The sequence below is a fragment of the Pelobates fuscus genome, chromosome 12, assembly GCF_036172605.1.
Source record: "Pelobates fuscus isolate aPelFus1 chromosome 12, aPelFus1.pri, whole genome shotgun sequence".
Classification (NCBI taxonomy): Eukaryota; Metazoa; Chordata; class Amphibia; order Anura; family Pelobatidae; genus Pelobates; species Pelobates fuscus.
Window position 1 is genome coordinate 87,475,122 of NC_086328.1, and position 16,539 is coordinate 87,491,660.

A 16,539-nucleotide genomic window follows, 5' to 3' on the forward strand; every position below is an offset into this window, starting at 1 on the left:
TTCTGCATCCCCCTCCTGACTTGCTCTCCGACTACTGAGTGCATTTCTTCTGTTCTTCTTCATTCTGTAAGTGCCAGACCCCTCCACCTTTCCGAATGCCCCCGACCGTGGGTTGGATTAGCCAAGGTTCTAGAACCCCCGCAATTGTTCGGGGTCAGGTGCCGGGAGCAGCCACCATGGACAGCGCGCACTCCAAGTCCGTGACCGAGGTGCTCTGACACTTCGAGGTGAATGAGAGCTGCGGACTGACTGTTGAGCAGGCCCGGAGGAGCAGAGAGAAGTATGGACCTAATGGTGAGTACTACTAGCTAGCCTGCACTAGCACTAGAATGCTTCGGCTTTTGCCACCCAGAAGTGTTGTGACGCCATGGTATATTGCCCTATATATTCTGCAGACTTTGAGCTGTATTGGGAAGTCTGTGATTCGACAAGTCATTGAAAATCTGGGCTGGATTGGGGGGAGAGGGGCGGAGGTTGCAAAGACTTCAGACAAGATAAATGTATTTTTTACAAGCTGTTTTTAGATCAAGCCCCAAAGAACAAAATGCATAATTAAATGCATGCAATTTTTCACTGGGGTATATACTAAATAGTGATTTTTATTTGGGTAGTGGGGTGTCCCTTTAAAGGGTTAACCTTTTTGAGAGGAGGGATCTTTCCAGTGTAATATGCCCTATTAGCCACTGTGGAGAATGCAAAACCTGAAGAAAAAAAAAGTTTTACTTACCTGAAATCCAGCGCTGGGTAACTGTCACTGGACCTTTTCGAGGGCCCTGAGCACATGTGCGCACTCCAAACATGAGACGGGAGGGAGGCGGAGAGGAGGGAGTAAGGGTTTAAACAAACAAAAAAAATAAAACAACAAATGAGCAATAAGGAGGGAGGGTGGAAGGTGAGGGCTAGCTTCACCTTGCAGGCCTCTGCCTGCAAGTGGAAGATTTGACTTTTGTCAACCTGAAGTGCATGCTAACAAATGTAATTTATGCACAGAACTGACATTAGAACAGAGTTCTGGTTTGCCAACATCACGTGTGCTTTGGGTGCAACTAGCCTCCAGCACAAATGGCAAATCTCAGTATGTGTAGTGTTTTTAAAGCCAAAAAACTATACATACAGACTCCTTACTCCATGACCACTTTAAATCACAGAAGTGGCCATGGTGGTAACTTAATTTGTGGTAGCACTGATCATCATTTTGATTGACGAGGGCCCTGGTAACTATGATAACTAATTCTAAACAAATCAGACAAAATTCTTATGATCGCCTTTACAATGATACTGAGATACCCAATGTTTAGCAAACACATAAAACCCTAGATTATGTTGTCTGCACTGACAAATAGCTTATATCCTCACTACTGAATTAATTCTCTCACACAAACAAACATAGGTTCATCTAACATCCCAGGTGGTAGTCTACGCCCCATAAAATACCTTTTATATTTTTTCATTTATTTCTCCAAACACAATTAAATTTAAAAAGCTGGATTCTGCCTTTTCATACATTTAAACAAGCATTGTTACTTTTAGGATTCCTTCTAACGAATGGCAGGTATTACTACCCCTATGCTGTCCTGTTTTACAGTCAGTTGTTCTATTGCCCATCTGGAAGGTTAATGGTTGGTACATGCTGTAGTAGCTGATAAAGCCCTCTATCAGTCTCTCCGATGCAGAATGAAGGTGGCCGTGCATGAGCAGATGACTCCTCTATTCACACACTCAGAGCGATTCCGCACGTGTCCAGATGCAGAAAGCAGGGAGTTTTGGGATGGGATGGGACAGCGAGAAGATAGAATTTTGTATGGCAAAGTGTGGAGGAAATAGATTAAAGAAAAATAATAAAACAAAACACAAGACACACCTGTCTCTGATGAAGCTGGCAAAGAGTGCCAAGCACCAGAAGTGAAAAGTCCTTAGAACACTGCAGAAGGTGTGTTTTCTGCAACTAATGCTTCTGAATTATTCTCTAACAGGGGTAATGCTGTGTGCATTATAAATAAATGCCACTGTGTGCAAGATTTGATATACCATGTAAGCCTGGTAAACAGGATGGCACTGTTTTGTGGATAATATTTACTGGATAGTAAGTTAGTTTGAAGGCTACCGATAACATATCTATTACAGTTTATAAAAAGCCACAGAGGCTTATTTATATTTAAACTTAAGCTGTACAGAGAAAACGGTTTGCATTTCTGATTGATGATCACCTCTAGCAAGAAACGCAATAGGATTTATCATGAATAAGGGAATAACCAAGTAACTGCAGTGTTCAAAGGGAAGAAATAACCAAATAAAGAAATTAAGATCTATCAAATCTTTAGCAATAAGAACACAGAGAGGAAAGTGCCATAGTACAGTTAGAAAGATCTGGAAAGTAACGGTTACACCTTGGAAAAGACAGTCAGAGACATGAGGCAGTTCAGTACCCTCCGCAAGAAATATATGGCACTTTTGATATCATGTGAATAGCAGGATTTAACATGTGCATCTTTAATACCCTGAAACTGCCACAGTTCTCTGTATTAAGCCACAAACACGCACACTGACCCCAAAAAAGACGGAGTGGGACAAATGAAAGGGTGGTTAGTGGACATAAAGTAAAAGAAAAAAAAAATGTATGAGCAGGAGGGGAGAAGGATTGAGGGAATCCATGCCTACCTTCTTGGAAATCTGAAAGACAGATTTCTAGACAGAGTGTGGGAGGAAAACAGAAAAAAAAAAGTTAAGTGAGGGGACAGGACAAAAAAAAATATGTCTAAATATTGCATTTACACTTTTCTAATCACTTCCTAGCAAAAATGTCTGCACTATGTTACAGTAAATCTGCTTCCTCTTTTTTTTTCCCCAATAAGAAAACACACTCTTTAGATAAGTACTTTTTTTCTATGACCTGTCAAAGTACCTTGTAAAAGCAATCATTTACTCTATAAGTTTCTAAGCCAGTGTGGGATAACAGAAAACTTATTTTCTCACAAAAACAAATCCATAGTATCTTCCTCCACTCCCCTAATATGTTAGAGCTCACATATATTAATTCTCACCTGCGCACAAACTTTGAAGTGAACTTGCTGAAGATGCTCCCTGTTGCTCCCCCCCGTCGTCCTTGGCTGTTTCCTGAAGGAGATGCTGGCGTGACACCTCCAAATTGCAGATTTTGCTGGTCCCGAGCTTGGCGAATTTGACCTGCATGAAAAGTGCTGCGGCTGGTGACACCACGGGAAAAGTTGGCCCTGTCTGGGGCAGCACTACTAATGTTGTGAGCTGAAGGGGATGCCACTGGAAGTCGCTGTGGAGCCGTGCTGTAAAGAGCCAGAAGGTAAATAAAGTGATTCCATTTTACATTATCAGAAGGCAAAACTATTTTCCAATTTTAAAGTGTAAACATCTTTGATTTTTTTTATTAAAAAAATAAATCCCAGTAGTGCATGGTTTTTGCTTTGTGAGTAATACAATGTTAAAAAAACAAAACAAAACAGAAAAACAGTCATAAAAGGGTGCTTGGATACAGTGAAGAATAATAATTAGTTATCAAAGCTACTTATTGTCTGAAAGGTTGTTCAAGGTGGCCCAATTATAAAAAATAGTTGCATTATAAAAAACAAACAAAAAAAACCCAGAAAAAAACAAAATATAAAAAGATGTCACAATATAATAACATTGTTTTCTATTTTTCTATAAGACAACACATTAAAATAAGTACTATACTATGGTACGGTTTATTACTATGCACTTAACACTAACAAAATCCAGGCCCTGCTTAAGGGCTCTCAGCCACTTTGCTAATTTTGCTTCGTACACCATATGCCTTTGACTGGATACAGATACAATTTTTTTTTTTTTTTAAATACCTTGGTATCACAGTTAAGAAAAACCCAGCAGATCTGCTCCCAGCCAATTTTGTCACAGTATGGACAGGTTGCCGGCAATTGTTACAAAAATGGTCTCCTTTATTTTTGTCCTGGACAGAACTTATAGTAGCCTTCAAACTGTCGATACTCCCTAGAATACAGTATCTTTTTCGCACACTCACCCTTGATTTGCCAAACTCTTACTTTAAATCCATACAAAACGGATCTCAACAAATTTGTGTGGGTGGATGGGCGGGCGGGCGACCCAGAGTACACTCATGCAAGCACCGACAAAAGTTGGTGGACTGGCAGGCCCGAATGTACAAATGTATTACTAGGCCACTATATAAGACAGGCCCCCAGTGGGTTAAATTAGAGCAAGCCTCTCTAAAACCATACAATTTTACTGACCTCATGTGGCTCCCCAAACACCATCGAGCTAATATAAAAGATATTCCCTCTCAGATACAACTGTTTCTATGGGCGTGGGATAAGTATAGGTCAAAACTATGTGCGTCCAACCTCTCTCTGGCAATGCCAGACCCTCACTTATTGTATTTCCACATTCCACGCTGCACCTTGGCTCAAAGAAGGGGCTACACGATTTCCATGTGCTAGAGATTACTTTCAGCCCATCTGACTTTCCCAGAGCCAAAGTATGCAAAGCAACAGGAATCAGAGCTTCAATGCTCCACTTCTCTGAAACAATGGGATAATGTGTGTAATGGGCCGTTGGGTCTGATACACTCCGCAACACACGCTCCGCAACACCAGAAAGTACTCTATAGATGCTATCCAGTCCCATCGAGGCAACATAAAATGTTCACTCTCACTTCTCCGCTCTGTTGACGATGCAACAGTGCTAAAAAAAACATGACCCACATATGGTGGAGCTGTACAGCCTTTAGACAATGTTGGGAGGCAATTCACTCCCTTATAAAGGACCTGACTGCGAACCAAAATTTTACTAATATTCCCAAATTTAAACGGAAATTAATACTGCATATTATCTTGACAGCCCAGCAGCTCATAGCAAGCAATGTAGATATAAGCATTGCTTCACCTCTATCTTTCCTTATACAAAATTAGTTCAAGAGACGTGGGGGCTATGGGGCACATGGAGATTGGGCAAGGCTTTATTATTGTAAACATGATATACTGGAACCTTTAATGTAATGTTCAGTGTACTGTCATTATACGACCAAATAACATATACATGTGCACATTGTGCTTGTGACTCACGTATGCAATGCCTGGAGCTACTACTTACTATATAATGTATGATGTTAGAATATTTGCTGTGAATGCTGTAACCCCCCACCTACCCCCAGATCTTTACAAATAAGAGTATTTAACATTAAAATAAATAAAGTACTATAATTTTACAAGGAAACAGCCATTATAAAAGTGTGCCTATCTACTTTTAAATTGTGAAAGAAACAAAATATGCAACACTCTGTGACTATAATTTTTGCTGTAATCAAAAGTTAACATTTAACCCCTTAAGGACACATGACATGTGTGACATGTCATGATTCCCTTTTATTTCAGAAGTTTGGTCGTTAAAAGGGGTATGAATATGTGAATCAGCATTAACAGAAACCGTATTTTACAGAGGCACTCCAACCTCCACGGCCACTGCTTTTAGATGTGGTCACAGAGAAAGGAATCTATATGTGCAGTGTTTCTGCTTTAAACGCTGCACATACACAAATATCTGCAATTTAGTGCCAGAGGTTTGTTACACCCCCGGCATATGCAAATTAGGCAGCCCAGAACTGTTCCATGCTACTTAATGTTAATTAAGTGCAAAAATTACCTTTATGCTCTGGCTTCAGGTGTAATTAGCTTTTCTAACGTCCCCACTAAATTCGCCTCCTTATGCCAGCCCTGTCTCACTCCAATTCAGCCTACCTCACTCCCTAAATTAAATTACATGTATCCCTTCCTTGCTACTTTGCCTCCTTCTGTCCACTCTTTTGGCATCCCGAACTCCCTCCCTCGGGCTCCATTTGGTGCATTAGCAGCACTTGTCGTGCATGCGCCACAGGTCCATCAATGCTTCTCTATTAGAAGCATTTTATTGGACCTCAACCAGGAACAGGATGACAGCGCTGACAATGAAGATTGGGGAAATAATTAACAACATGCTATTCCGGTTATCCAATACCCTATTCAAATGTATGCTGAGGGGAAGCAGACCGATAATATTTGTCAGCATACAATTGAAATTCCACTATATTCTTTTATTAAAGGACATTTTTATATAATGTTTTCAGAGTTTGTCTTGCAAATCATTTAAGCTAGACGCCAAGCACTGACATAACTGGAATTATCATGTGCAAAGTAAATCTCTGCAAACCAAGAATATCCCTGTCTTCACCTGCGCTGGTGGATCTTACCATTAACACCAATCATGTACAAATATGCAGATTTTTTTGGGGAGGAGGGGGAAGGTTTGAGAGCATGTATTTCGGAGGAAAGTCATCTAGTTTATTTTATCTAATTTTGTAAAAAATAAAGAAATAGATGCCAGTTTTGCTTTAAGCAAACTGGATGGGCTATTTCACTTATGAAAACAATTGCATTAAGCACAAATAACTAAAAAGTGCTAATTTTACTTAAAGATTGAATAAACGTAATCTAGCCACTGCCAGTAATGCCAAAACAAATATCTACATCCTAAGCACGCATCCCCATGCTATTTTGCCGATTAATTCAATTACCATATATACTCGAGTATAAGCCAACCCGAATATAAGCCGAGGCCCCTAATTTTACCCCAAAAAACTGGGAAAACTTATTGACTCGAGTATAAGACTAGGGTGGGAAATGCAGCAGCTACTGGTAAATTTCTAAATAAAATTAGATCCTAAAAAAAATTATATTAATTGAATATTTATTTACAGTGTGTGTATATAATGAATGCAGTGTGTGTGTGCGTGCGTGCGAGTGCAGTGCGTGCGAGTGCAGTGCGTGCGTGAGAGTGCAGTGCGTGCGTGCGAGTGCAGTGCGTGCGTGCGAGTGCAGTGCGTGCGTGAGAGTGCAGTGCGTGCGTGAGAGTGCAGTGCGTGCGTGAGAGTGCAGTGCGTGCGTGAGAGTGCAGTGCGTGCGTGAGAGTGCAGTGCGTGCGTGAGAGTGCAGTGCGTGCGTGAGAGTGCAGTGCGTGCGTGAGAGTGCAGTGCGTGCGTGAGAGTGCAGTGCGTGCGTGAGAGTGCAGTGCGTGCGTGCGAGTGCAGTGCGTGCGTGCGAGTGCAGTGCGTGCGTGCGAGTGCAGTGCGTGCGTGCGAGTGCAGTGCGTGCGTGCGAGTGCAGTGCGTGCGAGTGCAGTGCGTGCGTGCGAGTGCAGTGCGTGCGTGCGCAGTGCGTGCGAGTGCAGTGCGTGCGTGCGCAGTGCGTGTGCAGTGCGCGAGTGAGTGCGCGAGTGAGTGCGCGAGTGAGTGCGCGAGTGAGTGCGCGAGTGAGTGCGCGAGTGAGTGCGCGAGTGAGTGCGCGAGTGAGTGCGCGAGTGAGTGCGCGAGTGAGTGCGCGAGTGAGTGCGCGAGTGAGTGCGCGAGTGAGTGCGCGAGTGAGTGCGCGAGTGAGTGCGCGAGTGAGTGCGCGAGTGAGTGCGCGAGTGAGTGCGCGAGTGAGTGCGCGAGTGAGTGCGCGAGTGAGTGCGAGTGCAGTGCGTCAGTGCGAGTGTGAGTGCAGTGCGTATATGAGTGCGAGTGCAGTGCGTATATGAGTGCGAGTGCAGTGCGTATGAGTGCAGTGCGTGTGTGTATGAGTGCAGTGCGTGTGTGTATGAGTGCAGTGCGTGTGTGTATGAGTGCAGTGCGTGTGTGTATGAGTGCAGTGCGTGTGTGTATGAGTGCAGTGCGTGTGTATATGAGTGCAGTGTGTGTGTATATGAGTGCAGTGTGTATGAGTGCAGTGTGTGTGTGTGTGTTGCAGAGCCTTGGTGGGGGGTGGGCATTTAATTCTTTTTTTTTATTATTATTATTTTTTTTTAAAATTATTATTTATATTTTTATTAATTTTTTCGTCCCCCCTCCCTGCTTTATACATAGCAGGGAGGGGGGCTCTCACTCCATGGTGGTCCAGTGGATGGGCACTCTTACTTACCTCTCCTGCAGCTCCTGTCAGCTCCCTCCTCCTCCACGCCGGTCCGTGCAGCTCCCTCTGCCAGCTCACACTGTAAGTCTTGCGAGAGCCGCACTATGACCCCGCGGCTCTCGCGAGACTTACACTGGGAGCTGACAGAGGTGCTGACCGGACCGGAGGAGGAGGAGGGAGCTGACAGGAGCTGCAAGAGAGGTAAGTAAACTATCTGCAGCCCCCACAGCCCCCTGTCTGTATTATGGCAATGCAATTTGCCATAATACAGACACTGGCTCGAGTATAAGTTGAGTTGGGGTTTTTCAGCACAAAAAATGTGCTGAAAAACTCGACTTATACTCCAGTATATACGGTAGATCATTAAAGGCACACTATAGTCACCAAAACAACTTTAGCGTAATGAGTTGTTGTGCATAGTTCATGCCCCTGCAGTCTCACTGCTCAATTCACTGCTATTTAGGAGTTAAATCACTTTGGTTTCTGTCTGCTTGCATGAAAACAAAATGGTTTCACTTTCAATCAGATGTTAACTTGCTGTAAAAGTGATCTCCTGCTCTGCATAATTAAGTGATTTAAAGCGGCACTATCATGCCGAATCCCGGTTTTTTTTAACCCCCCTCCCGCCTCCACTAGTCACCCCAAATGCCCCTAAGCCCCCCACATTACCTATTTTTTATTCTTTATTTTCTGCCCCGATCTTTATTCAGGGAACCGCCATCTTTGTGTGGGTAGATGAAGTCTCTGTAGGACACGTCATCTGCCCACACTAGATAGACTGTGAGATTCCCACACATGCCCAGTGAAACACCTGGACAAGCGGACGGGAATTTCACCTATTCATTCAATCAGACAGACGAATGAATAGAAAAAAATCAAACGAACAAACAAACACCGAATATCAGTGTTCGTTTGCTCGTTCGGTTTATTACAAGGAGGGAGATACCAGCGTGCAGCTCCCTCCTTGTAATATGTAAAGACAGAAGCGTCAGGGAGCTGTGCTCCCCACCACTTCATAAGCCCCCCAGGTACCCCCCTCACTCTATGGGGGTCAATATGACCTACTGTCCTCCCCCCCCCCGGCCCCCACCCCTGGGCGGCAGGTGGGGGCCATAATGGTAATGAGGGCGGGGGGAGACGTACTGTCCTCCCCCCCCCGCCCCTGGGTGGTGGGTGGGGGCCATAATGGTAATGAGGGGGGGGGGGGACCTACTGTCCTCCCCCCCGGCCCCCACCCCTGGGTGGCGGACCTACTGTCCTCCCCCCCCCCCCCCACGGGCGGCGGGTGGGGGCCATAATGGTAATGAGGGGGGGAGGGGAACCTACTGTCCACCCCCCCTGGGCGGTGGGTGGGGGGAACCTACTGTCCTCCCCCCCCCCGGCCCCCACCCCTGGGCGGCGGGTGGGGACCATAATGATAATGGGGGGGGACCTACTGTCCTCCCCCCGCCCCCAGGCGGCGGGTGGGGGCACTAAGTCAATTCCTCCCCCCCCCCCATCAAGGTGACTAGGGGTCCCCAAGCCCCTAGTCACCCACCCCCCACCTAAATAAAAAATGCCCCTTACCTACCCCTCTCACCCTAAAAAATAGTGAGGGGGGAATACAATTGCTAACCTGTAAAGTAAAATGAAACTTACAATTCGACGTCTTCCTTTTTCTAAAATCTTCTTTCTTCAGCCCCCAAAAAAGGCCAAATAAAAAACCATCATACCCGTCGAACTAAAAATAAAATAAAAAACCCGAGTGCAAAAAAAAAAAAAAAAAAAAAACCAACGAAAAAGAAAAAACCTGAGCGCAAAAAAAATAATCCATCTTCACCCAGGGAGGGCTCCGCGCAAACTGAGCTCCGCAGGGCGGGGAAGGCTTATAAAGCCTTGCCCCGCCCTGCAATTAGGCCAAGAACACACTGATTGGTGGGTTTAAGCCAATCAGAGTGCTCTTTGTCATTTTACACAGCGTGGGAAAATTCCAAACAACTTTCCCAAGCTTGTAAAATGACACAAAGCACTGTGATTGGATGGCTTGAAATCCATCCAATCACAGTGCTGTGTCATTTTACACAGCGTGGGAAAATTCCAAAGAACTTTCCCACGCTGTGTAAAAACCAACCAATCGGAGTGTTCTAAGCCTAATTGCAGGGCGGGGCAAGGCTTTATAAGCCTTAACCCGCCCTGCGGAGCTCAGTACGCGGCGTGCCCTCGAAGGGCGAACAAGGATTAATTTTTTTGGGGCGCTCTGTTTTTTGTGCGACGGTTATGATGGATTTTTATCTGGCCTTTTTTGGGGGCTGAAGAAAGAAGATTTTAGACGTCAAATGGCAAGTTAAATTTTCTTTTCTTTTTTTTTTTTTTTACAGGTTAGTTATTTTATTCCCCCCTCACTATTTTTAGGGTGATGGGGTAGGTAGGGGATAGTTTGTTTTGGGTGGGGGAGGAGGGAGGGTGACTAGGGGCTTGGGACCCCTAGTCACCTTGATTGGGGGTGGGGTGTTTCATTTAGGGCCCCCACCCACCGCTCAGGGGTGGGGGCCGGGGGGGAGGACAGTAGGTCCCCCCCTTTATTGTTTTATTAGGGCCCCCACCCATCGCTCAGGGGTGGGGGCCAGGGGGGAGGACAGTAGGTGTCCCCCCCTTATTGTTTTATTAGGGCCCCCACCCACCGCTCAGGGGTGGGGGCCGGACAGTAGGACCCCCCCCCATATCTTAATTTAGGGCCCCCACCCACCGCTCAGGGGTGGGGGCCGGGGGGGGGGGGGGGAGGACAGTAGGTCCCCCCCCATATCTTTATTTAGGGCCCCCACCCACCGCTCAGGGGTGGGGGCCAGGGGGGGAGGACAGTAGGTCCCCCCCTTATTGTTTTATTAGGGCCTCCACCCACTGCGCAGGGGTGGCATCCAGGGGGGGGAGGACAGTAGGTTCCCCCCCCCCTTATTGTTTTATTAGGGCCCCCACCCACCGCGCAGGGGTGGGGGCCGGGGGGAGGGGGAGGACGGGGAGGACAGTAGGTCCCCCCATCTTTATTTAGGGCCCCCACCCACCGCGCAGGGCTGCTCACTGCTTACTACACATGCCCCTACTCGTGATATGGCGAGTAGGGGCATATTATTTACTAATACTAAGTAATCTTTACTTTGTATTAGTAAATTTGGCTGAAAGAACAATTTAGGTCTTTCAGCCTTTTAGTAGATAGCTCCCTGATACCGTGGGAATTAGGGAGTTATCTACTAAGCGGCTGCAAGATGCAGCCACAGCAATGAATAGGATCGGCGTTTCATTCATTAGAATTAAATTCCGATACGAACAAAGTACCGAATTGCATCCTAACACGAATGGAGAAACTCTTCTCATTCTGTTAGGATGCAATTCGGCAGTTTTGCCGGCGTTCTGTCTAAGTGACAGGACGTTCGGCAATACTGACAGGAAGAATTGTGGGAACAGGGAGGAAAGCTAGGGATCATGGGAAAATTGCTCTGACCAGCGGAAATGAAGCACACTTTGCTCCTCCGCTGGTCAGAGCTGGTCAAGCGGAGGAATCCTCCATAAGGCAAAGAGTCCCTACTTTGTCTTATGATTTTAAAGAAAACTAAAGAAGACAGGAAGAAAAGAATAACAGATCCCGAGAGAGGGGGAGAAGAGGAAGAGATTGAGGAAAGGTAAGTTCGGCATGACAGTGCCGCTTTAACACCCAGATGACAGACAATTGAGCAGTGAAGTTGCAGGGACATGATCTATACATCAAAACTGCTTCATTAAGCACAAGTTGTTTTGGTGACTATAGTGTCTATTTTAATACTTGGCGAAATACAAACTCAAATCATAACTTGATCACAGATGATTCATATAAATATCACATTAAGACAAACTTTAGAGACTGCACTAGCCACATTATGTGGTCAGCAGGGAGATATTCACATACAAAAGTTTTCCATGTTACCATGGAGCAAGTGGATTTGCCAAGTGCAATTGCAAGACGTCATGTGTACAGAATTCTCACTAGTAGGTATAGAACATTTAAAATAGTTTCAAAGGATTTTTTTTCTTTTATAAATACTATATTTTTGACGTGCAAAAATATACATAAGATACCACATGTTTACAAGATATTAATTGGTAAAGTGTGATATCCATTAGATAACATGAGTACGATAAACTGCACATTATTTACAAAAATAAGGTAGAGCATTAGTCACAATCAGTAGTAGGAGTAGGAGATGCCACAAAAAAAATAAAAAAATCACATGCCTGTATTTGACTGTCCACTCAGACAGGGATATTGGAAGATGTGCACTTGCCACTGTGGCAGCTGCTGGAACTGCCAGACTCTGCTTGCCCATGATAGCTCCAAGTAGGCACAGTGCGATGGGTCATCTCTCAGTTTCAGCAGGAGCAACGATTGTTGCGGCCTGGAGGATTGCTTAGAAATGGGCTCTACTGCCTGGATAGTGCTCTGAAAAAGCCTCTGACTCTGATGTTGCAGGGGGGGCAGGGGGTTAGGTATCGGCTATCTTGGTACAAGGGTATGTTGCCAATGATGAAGCTTAGCCCAGAAGAATGTAAGTATCTGGCTGAGTCGTCTCAAAACAGGAGACTGCTGGTTTCTGTTGTCTAGCAGGCAGTTGGTGTCCGCCATGTTCGAGAAGGCACTCTCACTTGGCTTAGTTAATAAAATGTGCCTCTAGTGGGCACTAGAGCACCAGTGATAGATGCCAGGATTTCCCTCACCGACAGGGAGGGGGGATAGTGTATGCTCAGGTGGACTCTGCAGATGACAGGGAACCAAGGGCAGAGGCAAACTCTAGGAACTGTCAAAACCCAGCAGGGCTGTTCAGGCTTAGATATGCTGGAGCTCGCAATAGTGCTTTGAGACTGCAAGATGTGAATGATCGATATTTGTGGTATAAGTCGATATAAAAGTTATGTTTTGCTAGTTTCTCTCTGAGCTCTCTCGAGATGCGTCTGGACAACTCTGCAGTTAGGCTACACCCCCCAAAATGGTTTTAAAGTTGACAAAAGTAATTTATCTATAAAAGGATAAATGGTTATGTAGAGCGTCCTTTGTAAGTAAACCTGGCCTTGACAAAGGTCAGAAGAGATTGAACAATTGTCATATCACTTGTGGTGGACACCTCAAGAGCAAATTAAGTTTACAGAAAAGCCAGAGGATTTTATTCCTTATACACTACAGGTATAGTCAAGTACGGACGGACGGACACACTAATTTATCTATTAATAACGTGACTAACATATTGTAAGTCTCAAAAGCAGATTTCCATGTGATTCCAATATCTGTGGACTAAACATCAGGAAATGAGTTACAGTGCAGCAACCGATATTCCCAGCCTGCACTCTGGCTCACTGAGTGCAGGGCCTGCGAGTGAGTGATTTAAGGAGGTCTCCACCCAGTGAAGATGCAGACCTCACATTCCTACATTAGGTAACCAAGGATTCAGGACACATACTAGACTTCCAGAGTATATGATCGCCCCACAAATACTACATGCATTCAGCAACCCCATCCACACACCCTACACACTGCAAACGAGCATGCATAAGAGCATTACATACAGACAACAAACTCTGAACACAGTCACAACACACAAAGTATAAAGGTGGACAGAGGAAAAGACACTAAACTCCAAATTTTCCCAAATTATATCTAAATGGAAAAACAGAGGCAAAAATAATCAGTTGTGACTTATTTTTTTTTTTCCAGATAAGCTATTTTTGCCTCAATGTTTAAATTCCCTTAAATGAAATTCAAATTTAGAGTTCAGTGAGCAATCCTGTCAATGTCCAGGTTTAAGCAAGGTCACCAAACTTTTTAACTGAAATTCTTTTATGTCCGGACAAGCAGATTCTGATACTACTTTAGAAGCTTTTTTAAAAAAAATTGCCACATTCCTGAACATCTACTACAAAAGCCATCTGTGACCCTCTACTGAAAACTACAATATCAAACTAGCGTATACATACAACACAAACTCCACACGTTCCTAAGGTCAGTGAACATTAAACAATGAACTCGACATAAATGGTGATCTGCTCTACAAACATCAGTAGAATGAACAGGGACAATTTTCACACGATTACTCATATTCCTTTTAACCTATTACAAACTTGCCTGGATCTTTGGGAGTCACAGTTGCCCTCCAAAGAGGGAGCGGGTTTTGAGGGGTGCACAGAGGTTGACATGGATTTCTGGTGCTGACGGATCCGAGCAGAAGTGGCTGGGGCGGAAGCAGTGGAAGCACGGGAACCAGGCGTGGAGAAGCTAATGGGGATGGAGGACAGTGGGAATGGAGACACAAAACAGAACATGGAGACATACTAAAAAAAAAGAAAAGTGTATGAAGGACAGACTTTCTGTAATGAATGAACTAGACAAAATGGAAGGAATATGCCACCTAAAACAGTGACATTAACATAAGGCAGCTATGAGTCTGAACCTTCTTTTTCCAGTGATTTGGGAGTAAGCAGAGACAGCTAGAAGCTAATCTGATCCTAATCATCTTGAATGATGAAGTACAATAATGCTAAACATCTTTATATCTTTCACTTCATACTCCGATGACAAACAAGTTTAATTAAGGATGAACAACGTGAGCTTCTAATGCATTAAAAACATTTTTTTATTAAACATCCATAATGACATACACTAGTAAATGCTTCCATGACAATACTTCTAAAATTCTGATTAAACTGCAGTTCAATATTTTATTTACCCTTTTGCTTTAAAAAAAAAAAATAAAATAAAAAAAAAAGCTAGTGAGAGGAGAAGAAATAAACAAAAACAAAACATGCCATCACAACAAGTTCTCTTACCTGTCCTTGCCATTCTGAACAGATCCGGGTCCTAGGTTGGCTCTATCCAGCATGGGGGAGTTGCGGCTTCTATTAGTGCCAGTAGACAGGACACTGTTCTGTAGAGGAAATTACTGAATAAGAGGTGTGCCAGTAAAAAATTCAAGGTAAAAGTGATTCTATGCCTCATTACTTCATGCTAAATTCCTGTGATTAGTTTTACCGTATACACTCTAGCATAAGACGACCCGAATATAAGCCCCCAATTTTACCACATAAAAATGGGAAAACTTATTGACTCGAGTATAAGACTAGGGTGGGAAATGCAGCAGCTACTGGTAAATTTCTAAATAAAATCCCAATAAAATTACATTACGTGAATATTTATTTACAGTGTGTGTTTGTGTGTGTATATAATGAATGCAGTGTGTGTGTTTGTATGGGTGTGTGTATATAATGCAGAGTGTGTGCATTATATACACACACACACACACATACAAACACACCCTCTGCATTATACACACACTCTGCATCATATACACACACAGAGTGTTTGTATGTTTGTGTAGTGTGTGTAAACTGGGTGGGAGGAGGGCATTTTTATTTTAATATATATATTTGTTTAATATTTATTATTTTAATATTTTATAATTTTTTGTTTCATTTAATCTTTTTGTTCCCCCTCCCTGCTTGTTGCCTGGCCAGGGAGGGGGGCTATGTGAATTCCTGGTGGTCCAGTGGCATTGGCTGTTCAGTGGGGGGGCCGGCAGCGAGCTGTTACATTTACAGCAGCTCCTGTCAGCTCCCTTCACATCCATGCAGCTCCTCCGTTCGGCTTACAGTGTAAGTCTTGTGGTCTGCGTGCCGCGCGGAGCGTTGCCACGGTAACCCGTGGCAACACTTTGACGTCCGCGGGTGTCGCAAGACTTACACTGTGAGCAGAATGGAGCTGACAGGGGAACTGCACGGAGCTGACAGGAGCTGCTGTAAAGGTAAGTAACAGCTTGTATATATATATACACACACGGTACATACCGACTAATCAAATGTCTATCTATGACACACAAAGAACTAGAGCCATTTGTAGTAATGCGTGCTGTATAAATTGCAGTGCATCTCCACACACCTTTCCAAACTGGATATCAGGGATTAGTCTGTCTATGGTATGGAGGAGCAGGTGTTTTTTTTTTTTTTTTTTTTTTAAACCAGTATGCAAGGGGCTAAGTCCAACAAGACCATCAAAAGCATTACATGCATTCACATTCAGTGGTATTCCCTTAATTTTGTATGGACAAGCTGAACTTGTTATGCCAATTCTTTGTTACGGTCAACTTGAGCAGCAAAACAAGAAACACATTTATAAAGGATTCTTGGATAAACTGTAGTTATAAAATGAAAAAAAAAAATACATATTTAAGGACGAGCATGTGGTCAAGCTGCCTAAAGCAAATATTCAAAAAATTCCTATACCTCAGCAAACAGTGCCCACAATACAACTTTCAGAGTCATATTTATTTATTTGATTTATTTATAAAATATTTTACCAGGAAAGATACATTGAGATTTCTCTTGTTTTCAAGTATGTCCTGTGTCTACAAAACATTGCATTGAGGTTTGTAGAAAGGGATCTTAAAGGACTTTAGGCTTGGGGAAGATTTTAAAGTGTGCGGGAGGTCGTTCCACAATTGCGGTGCTCATTAGGAAAAGGAGGATCAAGCTGCTTTCTTTTTGTATTAAGGTAGACTAAATAAAGTGCTAGTATTGGATCGGAGGTGGGAGCAGCCGAGGAGAG

General features: G+C 43.9%; 1 protein-coding gene across 9 annotated transcripts in view; it reads right to left on the reverse strand.

The window, feature by feature from the left end:
• Nucleotides 1-16,539, reverse strand: part of MARK2 (microtubule affinity regulating kinase 2) — a 174,074-nt gene that overhangs the window by 12,247 nt on the left and 145,288 nt on the right. For 4 of the 9 annotated variants that reach the window (XM_063437702.1, XM_063437699.1, XM_063437698.1 and 1 more), the window contains exons 14-17: nucleotides 14,769-14,866; nucleotides 14,068-14,217; nucleotides 3,042-3,299; nucleotides 2,659-2,685 (exon numbers count right to left, since the gene is read on the reverse strand). In XM_063437702.1, coding sequence (XP_063293772.1) covers nucleotides 2,659-2,685; nucleotides 3,042-3,299; nucleotides 14,068-14,217; nucleotides 14,769-14,866 — 533 coding nt within the window. The remainder of the gene's footprint in view (nucleotides 1-2,658; nucleotides 2,686-3,041; nucleotides 3,300-14,067; nucleotides 14,218-14,768; nucleotides 14,867-16,539) is intronic. The other 5 variants (XM_063437701.1, XM_063437700.1, XM_063437706.1 and 2 more) reach the window with 3 other exon arrangements.